The sequence below is a fragment of the Perissodus microlepis genome, chromosome 1 (genome assembly GCF_051167445.1).
Source record: "Perissodus microlepis isolate ML-2025 ecotype Zambia chromosome 1, ASM5116744v1, whole genome shotgun sequence".
In the NCBI taxonomy this organism is placed as follows: Eukaryota; Metazoa; Chordata; class Actinopteri; order Cichliformes; family Cichlidae; genus Perissodus; species Perissodus microlepis.
In genome coordinates this window covers 7816825-7828157 of record NC_140461.1, presented here as the reverse complement: position 1 = coordinate 7828157, position 11333 = coordinate 7816825, and the positions used below count along the sequence as shown (strand labels likewise).

Genomic DNA, 11333 nt, shown 5'->3' with positions numbered 1-11333 from the left:
CGCTACTCCTCCACATCAAAAGGCGACAGTTGAGGTGTTTCGGGTATTGACTATGATGCCTCCTGGACGCCTCCTAGGTGAGGTGTTCTGGGCATGTCCTACTGGGAGGAGGCCCCAGGGCACACCCACGACTTGCTGGAGAGATTACATCTCTTGGCTGGCTTGGGAACATCTCTAGAAGAGTTAGCTGGGGTGAGGGAAGTTTAGGCTTCTCTGCTCAGACTATGACCCGAACCCAGATAAGCGGCAAAATAGATGGATGGACACTCATGAAAAGATTTTCCACAAAGTCACTCAGCGGCATATATGTTTACACCTGTCATTTAAAATTTACATGCCTCTAAGCACGTAAAATGAAAAAAAAAAAAAAACCAACATGCTGTAAAAGTGTCATTGCCACAGGCAAGATGGGGAGATCAACCAAGAAGATAAAGGTGTTGTCCTCACGCAAGCAACTCTGGAACCAGAGGCAACACTCTTTTTTTCCTTTTCTCTAAAAACAAGAGAGAGCAAGAGAGAGAGCACTGAACTTGCTCATCCGGTTTTTCACACTCTTCACTCTACAGCGTGCATGCGAACAGCTTGTAAATAACAGAGGAAACCAAGGTGTATAGAGAGCAAGTGCCTCAGGGCAGGGGAGTTTACACAGAGTGTTGCCATTAATCCGCCCTCTCAGATTTTTCTATCCAATTCTGCCATAATGATGCCAATCAACGGGAACTTTCCTGTGAAGCTAAGTAAAAGCTCTTGGCAACTGCATTCCTAACAGATGTGATATTGTTTCTGTGCTAAACCATCCAGGAGACACTACTGTGGAGAATCAAATCAAGCATGTCTCATTCTCATGGCAAATTAATCATGCTTTTATAACACTGAAAAGCACTTTCTACATTGATACTGGGCTGCATTTATATAGTGCGTTTATCAAGTCTTTTCAGCTACTTGAAATACTTTTTATAGTACAAGTTAGACTCAACGATTCACACACGGTAGTTATTCTATATACTATCACACACAAACAGAAACACCATAAAGCATGGTTTTTATGATGTCCATAATGTCCACATGGTGCATTGGAGAGAATTTTGTGGTTCGGTATTTTGGCAAAGGACATGATGACGTTGTGATTAGGAGAGAATGAGATCTAACCACAAACCTTCAATTTAGTATATGACCCTATTGCATTTGCAAACATTTATCTAAACACCAAAGTTCTGTGAGCTTACATTTGTACCTCATCGAAAATGGCAAAGAAATCCTAATGAACATCAGAACCAATCCAGTGTGTAGACAGCTTCTTTTCACAGAATGACAAAATAGCTACTGTTGTAATGTCAGGTCATGATTAAGGGATCAGTGGCCACTCAAACAGACACCTGCAGGACAACAGATAATACATACTGATCATGGGATTGGTGGCTTGCTTTTGACACAGCTAATAGGTTCATTACTCATCAGACAAGCTCAAATTCTCAGGCCTCTTAGCAGCTCCATGATGAAAAGAATGACAGAAGTCGGCCTTCATTCGGAAGAGGGTGTGCGCAGAGACAAGGACTGGAAGAGGAACAGGCTTCAGAGAGTAAACTAGGGTGCTTAGTACTTGGCCTCAGGCACGTACCTAAGATTTAAGAATGAGTTAGCGTGTCAAGATAGCGTGTCTTGCAGCAGACCACGCCTGCACCTGTCAGGTGTTCTGTGGCATGCCTAAGTTTCGTGAGGGAGCTCTTGTGTGCGTGTCTGCATGTAATATGTGTTTGTTCGCCTTCTTCTTGTTGCACGTAGCTGAATACCACAACGATGATGGGCACTTGTGATTTACCTAGCTCCTGGAATAGGTACAGATCCCTAGAAACAACTAAATATTTATCAAGAAGTGCAGTGGTTTCACTTGCTAGGCCATCTAGCATCCTCACCCTTTTGCTGACACATGAAATCTGGTTAAAGATGCCAAGATTTTTGCATCAAATACCTGAATCCTCTTTGTCTGTCTTGGTGTGTTCTCTGGAGTTGCACTGACTTTGTTACAACATGCTTTTAGGTTCAGCATTGTTATATTTTTTGGGTCACTTTTTAAAAATTGTATAATTTATATTTAAAGCAGAAATTATTATAATATTGTAGGCAATGCCTGTAGGATGCTGCCATAAAGTATAAATTACCCCAGATGTGCAGGTAAAAATTGCTTTTACATGCCTCTTCCTCTTAAAATACACTTTCTGTCATAAAGGTTTTAACAAAAGGTAAAAAAAAAAAAATGTAGCTCTTCCTAAAAGCTTTTCAAACCAACTTCCTTGAGTTCATTGTTAATTTTGCTATTGCCAGTTTTGGACGAGTAGTTTATTGGATTAAAGTGCTGACATACAATCAAAACAAAAATGTTATGGAGTTGCAAACCAAAGCAATGTGCTGAAAGATACTTTAAAGCTCTGTGGAGCTTAGGCGAAATTTCAAATTAAGTGTAGGCTTGCTAGTATAAGCAGCATTTTTGTAAACTAGTCACATGATGCATTATGAATATAAAAATGTTCATTCAAGTCTATTTAATTCAATTTTATTTTTTTAGAGCTAAATAGCAAAAACATCCGATTCAAGTTGCTTAATATTTTAAGGCAACATTTAAGTTTGCATTCTTATAACAATGGGAGTAGAAGGGCTGATTTTTGTAATTCATTTTTAATGTTTTTGTGTGTTTTGCCCAGCTACTGATTGAAATTTGCCTCCACTCCAAATAGCCAATGGCTGATTATCATTTGGACAAACAACATGAATTAAACACGTTACATGTATATATACATTATTATTTATATGAGAGAAATATTTATGTTTGTGTTACCTAGTGGCCATGCAGCAAGTGAAAAACATAATCGCAAACAACAAGATTCTGGGTTTGTGAACTTCTCCACAGCTTCTTTTACAGGTCCTCCTCTGGGCTCATCTTTCTCACACAGGGTTCACTTAGCAGAGTTACAGTCTAGTTTGTCTAGTAGAATGGATTTTCTATAGATGTGATTGTATGTGTTTCAGATCTCTAATCACCTGTGACCTGGATGGTCTACATACATGCATGCATATTCTTGGATACTATGGGAGAAAAAGCCAATGAATGAATGAATAAACACAGAGACTGAGAAGAGGTGAGTGGAGAAGAAATGCTCCCCATTTACATGCACAAATTGGATTCTGTCAGATATGATTCAAACCACTACAGTGCAGCTCCTTTAATGCCAGAGTTATAGTCTTTGAAGTGAAATATTGTGGTCAAAGCTATCGAATGCTGCACCGAGGTCTCACAGGACAATTGCTCCACTGTGTTTTACAAGTGATGTAGAAAGATGTGTCATGTTTTCTCCTCGCTCTTTATTTGCCATCGTTTTGGTACAGGCTGATCTCTCTACAGAATGATGCATCAGAAGTGGACCACTTTTTTTTTGATGATTTTTGGCAACATCTTTGCTTGAGGCTCATTTGTACCTTGTTGTGAACACTTTTTCTCAATAAACTTCTCTGCATGACAGACTTGAATAGAATAGCTCTTTACTGTGACTGCACATGTACAATGAAATAATGTTGTTTTTTTTTCCAGAATAGAAATGTAGATAATAATATGCTTAAATCCTGGAGAGTGTTCTTCACTTACAGTACCTGGATGTCGAGACAGTTTTTTTTAATCACAGAAATGAAGCCAGTAGACTTTTTTTGTTGTTGTTTGTTTTTAGAGAAGGATTAGGATAAGGATTCTATATAATGAAATTATTCTGAATGAACTGTCTTATCACATACGGGTCCTTGTGGCTATCATTACTCAGGGGTTAATGCAATATTTATGTTCCTCCCCTTGAACCGAAGCCCATATGTATTATATAACTGTAGCTGTGGTTTTTGACCATGGGTAGGATGACTGTGTCAGTATCCCACAATTTATAGTCCTAAGCATATTTCCTGAAAAGATCTGCATAGTTTACTTTTTGTCACAGTCTGGCTGAGGCAGACTGTATGTGTTTGCAAGAGAGGACTCAAACACAGACCAAAAACTGAACGTGACGTGGATTTAACAAAAAACAAGCCGTTTATTGAGGCTAGGAAACAAGGTACAAGCAAAGGGCATGGGTGAAACTAAACAATAACCTAAACTGGGTGAACTAAAACTAAACATGGTGAACTGACATGGATACCTGAAGTCGTGACGTGGATGAGCAGACGACCTGACAAGGAATGACTGAAGACACACGGACTAAATACACACAGGAGGATAATGAGGGAAATGGAAACACATGGGGAAACAGCTGACACACATAAACATAACGATGTCACAAGGGGAGAGTAAACTAAAAACATTGAACATAGGAACACAGGACCCCTACAAAATAAAACAGGAAACATAATGAGACGCAGACAATGTAAGACACAGACATGAAACACATGAAGGGCAAGAGAGACTTAACAGGGGTTGGAAGACACAAGGGGAATCTAATAACCAATTAGAGCTAATAAGCTAATGAGCTTAATCATATACTATAAACATCAAAATAAACTAAAACTCAAAACACTGGGTCATAAGACCCAGGATCGTGACACTTTTATCTAAGGCTGGTATCTGACTCTTCTGTCTTTCGCTACGTGGTTGTTTCATGGGTAACAAAGAAGAGATGAATGATAAATGTGGAGCTATTCTGACTTTCTGCTGGACCCTGCACAATTCTGAAGCTATTTTTATACCTTTTGTGAAAAGGAGTTTACTTATCCTACTCTGCTATTTTTTTTTTTGCTGTTTTTGTTTTTGGGTTTTTTGGTTTTTACATTTACAGCATTAAACTAAATCTCAGGTTCCTGGTAATAGAATAAATGCACGTACCATATTAGAACATGAACAAAGAAAAAAGAAGTATAGACCAGCAAGTCTACATACAACACTTAAATTAGAATTAAATAATAAAAATAATTTTTGAAATGTGCAAATCACACATATGGTGATGGCTGTTCGCCCCTTGACCTTTGCTTTCCACTGGGGAGTCACATCCTCTGCATAGTCATATAAAGACACCCCAATCCTCCTTTTTCTGACAACAGAAAATGTTTGAGTCATTTTAGCATACAGCACATAAACCATTTCCATCAAAATGTCACAAACAACATCAATTTTAAGAACTGTCTCAATATACCTAGCTTAGAAGCGTTTTTGATTTTATGTCATGAGGGAGTGTGTGGTGTCAGAAAAAAAATGGGAAAAGAGAGAAATGAGGACATGAAACAAAGGATCTGGCACTGGATGCAAACCGGGGATGTTGTGGTTCATTGTCAGGTCACCAGGCTGCCCCACATTTTAATGTTTATATTGGTGCACATGTATATTTCCTTCTATGGTGGATTATATATCAAAACCTTAACATTTATTTCTTTTTTTCCCTTTTTTTCTTTCGCAAAATAGTTTTTGCATCTTGGTGTTATTCTGGACTGTGTAACGGGAGTTACTACATGTAGAAAATCATCTTACAGTTTGGGGAATTCTGGGAGGCTTTTCTGGTCTTTTGATTTACTAGGTTACTGGGAGACCATCTTTGGCTCTTGATACGTATATCAAACAAATGATATTAAAACATGGTATTTCACAAAAAGGGATCATATTAACTCTATTAACTTTCTACGTTGCATACTGAAACACACATCCATTTGCATCTCCAGAATCAGCCGAAGTTTACACACGCTTCTCTCACTCAACTGTTTGAAGTGACAGCCCTGTCGTGCATGAGGTGTATTTATGGATAGCCCATAGTGTGCCAGCACGGAAATTCCTCTCATTCTAGGAAACATCTGGCCAAATTTTATCTCTTGTATCTTTAGTCTCATCTGAAGATGCCAGCAAATAGTTACACAATTCTACTAACTGTAGAACATCAGTGGAGTCTGGCATCCCAACAGCATGGACTGAGAATACTTTTGAAGTCTGTTATTATAACATGGGTTGGTAGAGATATGAGTATAAGAGGAGTCTTAAAGGAGATCTCAGGTATACATTCATATGAAACCCACTTAGATTTTATCTTGCATGCTTGCCAGAGTAAGGAAATACAAGCTCACGTGAATTAGAACGCAAGTCAATGTAAAATATTAAAATGTAAAATAAGGAAGAGCCCGTTTTGTTGATCTTCTGTGATGGAGGAGACAAATCTATTGTGAGTGATGGTATGTGAACTTCATGCATCAAGATGTACTCTGGTGACCTTGCCTCTACTGTCCTCTACAGGCTGAGAAAGAGGCTTCCAATTGCATGACAAGCGGTGAAGGAAATGAGATAATCTCTTTCAGTCTCCTGCCTTTCTCTTACTGACATGGTTCTTAAATTGTTTCATGTTGTTTTTCCTGATCCCGTTTGCACGGCAGGGGGTGGAGCTGTTAAGTGAGAAGTCTGTCACGAAGTGAAACACACACACACGTAACAGACACTGATATATATGTGTGTGTGTGTGTGTGTGTGTATGTATGTAAATGCACATATATTAAAAAAATATATATATATTAATATAATATATATTAAATATATGTAAATATATATATAAAAATAATATGTGTGGTGAACCAGATCACAGCACAAATCAAACATATTTCACAATCTCTTAAGTTGTGGGGTGCACAAGCTCAAACAGGCCCTCACTGTCAGCCTGCACTCTATAATTATCCCTACAGCTCTGTACCCCAAGACATTTCACCTCTGACCTCTAATTGTTACACCTTTCATAATAACATGCAGCCACGCAATGGTTCAACAGTCAGCGCTGAACATAATGATGAGCACCAGCCTGTACATGAATGCTAGGATAATTCATGTATGCTCAAAAACATGGAGAAATATAAACACCTTCTAAGTATGTGATGGTTTGGTGGCAGGGCCCTTTGATCAGGTAAGTAAAAACCTGGGTGGGATTCACAAAGCAAATTAAAGAACGCAACGCTTTGCTTTGAGAAAGCACCATCTGAGAATTAGCACCCTCTGCTGGTGGCACTGAATAAATCCACACTTGGTTCGAAAGTCAGAATCATCTTTATTTGGCCAAGTTTGTGCACACAAGCAGGGAATTTGAGTCTGGCTATACTATTTTTAGTGGTGAGTAGTTAGTGCACTATGTCTCAGAAGGTTTCTGGATTTCAAACTACTGTTGGCTGGGTCTTTCTTTGTGAGTTGTGCCTGTGTCCGTTTTTCACAATTACTCAAGCTTGCTTTTTCAGTGCAGCAACAGTGCACGTTAGATTAACCGGAGGTTCAAAGTTGGAATTGGTATGAGTGTGGTCTGTTTTTTACCCAGTGCCATCTGGGACAGGCTCCAACCCCCTTGGGACATAAATTGGAAAAGTATGAGTATGAGTGGGCTATAAATTTGGCAATTGCTATTAAGAGAGGACTGTATTACTTATCCATTTATGGCACAAAAACCCTCAGGTTGTCTTATCAAACTGAATTGGTGATTATTATGTTATTATTATTATACACATTTATTCAGCACCAAAATCATCCAGATGAAAATACTAGAGTCTCAAATTAGTTTATTGAGTTTTCCATTGTAATGTACTTATAGTGGACACATTTTAAACTGTGTTCATATTTTCATATGGGTAGGATAAATCCTGATAGCGACTGCTCCTGGTTGCTCCTAGCAACCTTGTTAAAACATTTTTCATATAAAAATTTTATTATGCTGAACTGAAGTAAAATAGATCATTTAGGGCGATTATTAGCTGTTTTATATTTGTGTATATATTATTGCTCTGTGTAATTTGAGAATTCGGCGTAGTGTGCTGTTTCTAGACTTAGAGCTCCTGGCTCTACTCTTTTGGGACCTCTTTGGGCTTTAACTTCCACATCTGCTTTATTTTGTTGTGCTCCTTCTTCCTGATGTTGCTGTCCACTGATATTGTCTAGGAAATTATCAATCCTTTAGCACATAAACACAGTATAGTGATCAGTATAAGGTGAAGAAAGCTGCTTCTGGTCAGATGGAAAAAAAACACACAAACACAGAAGAGTGGATTTGGCAAAATGAAATGTCTGGCGGTGGACAGATGTAAGGGTATCAATGGTTACAATAAACAGCATCAATGTTGTGTCACAAGACACGATAAGATGACTGATCAGTTTCTTTTCACTAACTCATCTACCAAGGCATTTTTAGAGAGTATAGCAGCTGTGACAGTTTGTCTTATAACAACAGCTGTAATCTCGACATTTTGACTTTACTCTCAAAATAATAAGTAATATATATGTTTTTTAACACGGCTCTCATTCTCCTCTGTAACTTTTGCTACATGCTTTGTTGAAAACCAACTAATTATTACATCTTTTGAAACTGATGGACAACAAATTCAAATTGAAAACTACAAAATAACTACATTAAGAGAAACCTTGACAAGCACTCAGTTTACCCTTTTCATAATTTACTTAATAAAATAAAATAGAATAAAATGAAATAAAATAAAATAAAATAAATGACCAGCCGTCTTCTTGTCTGTCTTGCTGGCTCATCCTCCAATTTTAAAAGATGTTCAACATTCTTCTTGAACATGTTCATAATGAACCCATTAAACAAGTGAGTTTAAAGATTATTATGTGTCCATTTTTTACTTTTTAAAATCATTTACATCACTTCATATTATTTCTAAGTGGTACATATCAGGTGATTTCTATGTGTTAAATGTTTTTTCTATTAAAATTGATCTTCTTTAATTTTAATTTTAACAATACCATACTCATATATCTTTATTTTCTGAAGACCCCCTCAGAGGTTAGCTGCACAGTCAGTGTTCATGGCTGGATGCCACAGGCAGGTGCTGAGGAGGGTAACAGCGCAGGGCCTGGGTCCTCATACCAGTACCCTGGAGGCAAACTGTGAGTGGCACAGCAGAGCTTTCGTGAACAGACTCAGAAACAGGAAGAGATGTAGACGATAAAGTCGGTTGTTTGAAGTGGTTCTGCTCAGAGGCACAGCTCAGAGACTCAGACATAAAGGCTCACGCGGCATCTTTCTCACTCCATGTCCTGCACGCACACCCTTCACTCTCACATCCACTTGAAAGGCAGCAAAACAGCGCTTGCAGTGGTCAAAGCATCAGATTTCAAAATTTAGGTTGCTCTCTTTTACTGTCTGTACCATTGTTGAGAGTTCAAGCAAGGCTCATCCCAGCCATAAGGTTAGGAATTATGTACACGCTAACATTTTGACTGCCAGCATCTGTTATCCTCTAAGCAAAAAGTCAGGATTGATATGTTGTTTGCTGGGATCAAGTAATTGTTACTCTGAGGTGGACGTTAGAGGTCAGGTATTAAGCATGTGATCTCCTTTTCCAGAGCCCCACTCTACAAAATCTGCTTCCCCGCTGTAATGAGGAGGACTGTCCAGAGAGATTCCCCGCTGCTCCCCAAACACCTTCTCTTGCAGTTCGATTATGTCATTTCGGATGTCAGCCATCATTAGCAAAAGAAAGTCGAAGGAGCCAGGTGGACCCTAGAGACAGGCGAGAAATTGATTGGTTAATTAATTGTGCACATGCAGCCTGAAAATGAAGGAAAAGCTGAAGGCCCCCGAAACAGTGCAGCTCCTTGAATGGTCACTAAATCATTACTCCAAATGTCAGTTAGCCCCCATAACTAGTTTACCCTTTACATCACAGCTGTAAGCTCACCCTTTTAAATTTATTCTAGACTTAAATATATGGGGTTGCAGCCACAAAGGGATTTAGCAAGTAGCTGTCTGCTAGTATTTACCACCTCTTGCCCATGTTTGTGGCATTTGTTCCTTTTAAAACATGTTCAGTGAAATTATCTGATGAATAATGTGGACTAATATTACAACAGACTCTCCAAAAAGTCTGTGTTCCAGTTTTCATGGTAAAGTTTTTGCGTGTTATTTTTATGCTACATTGCACTTATTAGCAGGTATTGAGTGTTTGACTGATGCACACTTAAGGTGTATGGATGCAGCTTGTTAACCAACCTTGCAAGACTTTGTTTTTTTAACCCTCTTATCCAAATATGATCACTTCTAGCACCTAAAACGCTTAGACTAAAGCTTTACACCAGGGCTTCGTAAACAAGTAGGTGATTTCACAGTGGCTATGCCTATCATTGATATAGTGTGTTATAATCCATACATCTATAATAACTTACAGGTGGGCCTCTGGGACCTGGAGCTCCTCTGTCACCCTGTAGATGAGAAACAGCACACACTGATTGAGTTTTAACCTTTTAAACTGTATTCAGCTTGCTTGCTTCCATGGACAATAAGACTCATAACAGGGTGTACTGTAGCTTCATGCATGGGAAGAGCATCAGTGGTGAGTTTAAATGTCAGAATGGTGAGAGGAGGTATAAGAAACAGTTAAAAAACAAAAAAACTTAATAAATGTTGTTAAGTTTGCTTTTCAGAGCAGGGTCTGTTAACAGTGCATTTGAAATGTGTGAGCCAGTGTGCACATCAGACAGACACAGACAGGCACAAGATGGCAACTGGCGATGGTGACACAAAAGCATACAAAGACACATAAGCACAATAAAGTTGCTATAACAACCTTTAATCCATCTCTTCCTGGCGCCCCGGGTGGTCCCTGTATAAACGATTGAGAGATGGGTTTAAGAACAGCAGGTTTTCTTTTAATCACAGCAACAGTTACCTGCTTAAATTATTATCATACAGTTCATCTATTCATCTTTGAGCTACCTCTTTCCACTGATGCAGTACTGGTGTCTGACACAGAACAGATTTTTTTCAAGGCAAAGCAAGTTTGCTAGTTCCAAGTAGTGACTACTGATATCAGTGACTATTGGAGGCTCTGCTGAAAAAAAAAAAGACTCATAAATTGCAGGTACAGTCTTCAGATTCATAGTGAATAGCAACTTATGCTGCCAACATTACTTGTAGGATTTGGTTGCTAATCTGCTGGAAATGGATTAATAATATGTCTCTACAAACATCAAGACAGAACTGGATGCGTCCCAGCACCAGTCATGTCACTGCGCCAGTGGAAAAGGGTTATTAGCTTTATGAGCTGATTGAAGTGGGAGGTAAAGCCTGTAAGAACACCTAAATTATGGTGCCAGTTTCTTTCCTTACCACTGCCCCCCTGCGGCCTCTCTTTATGTGCTTTAGGTCAGGCTCTGGACCCATGGGTCCCATGTCTCCCCGAGGGCCAGGAGGTCCAGGAGGGCCCCTCTCCCCAAGGTCACCTCTCATTCCAGGTTGCCCTGGGTGTCCTGGTAGAGACAGAAGAATAATATTAACCTTTAAGAGCGAACATCATCTGTTCAGAACATTTCATTTGATTATTTTCCAGTAAATCTATTAGGTAAC

The 11333-nt window shown here is 38.9% G+C and overlaps 1 protein-coding gene across 1 annotated transcript in view; it reads right to left on the bottom strand.

The window, feature by feature from the left end:
- Window positions 1-3921: 3921 nt before the first annotated feature.
- Window positions 3922-11333, bottom strand: part of LOC146393256 (collagen and calcium-binding EGF domain-containing protein 1-like) — a 41260-nt gene continuing 33848 nt past the window's right edge. Inside the window, exons 8-11 of the mRNA XM_084928604.1 lie at window positions 11097-11236; window positions 10555-10590; window positions 10154-10189; window positions 3922-9491 (exon numbers count right to left, since the gene is read on the bottom strand). Coding sequence (XP_084784730.1) covers window positions 9303-9491; window positions 10154-10189; window positions 10555-10590; window positions 11097-11236 — 401 coding nt within the window. The 3' untranslated portion in view covers window positions 3922-9302. The remainder of the gene's footprint in view (window positions 9492-10153; window positions 10190-10554; window positions 10591-11096; window positions 11237-11333) is intronic.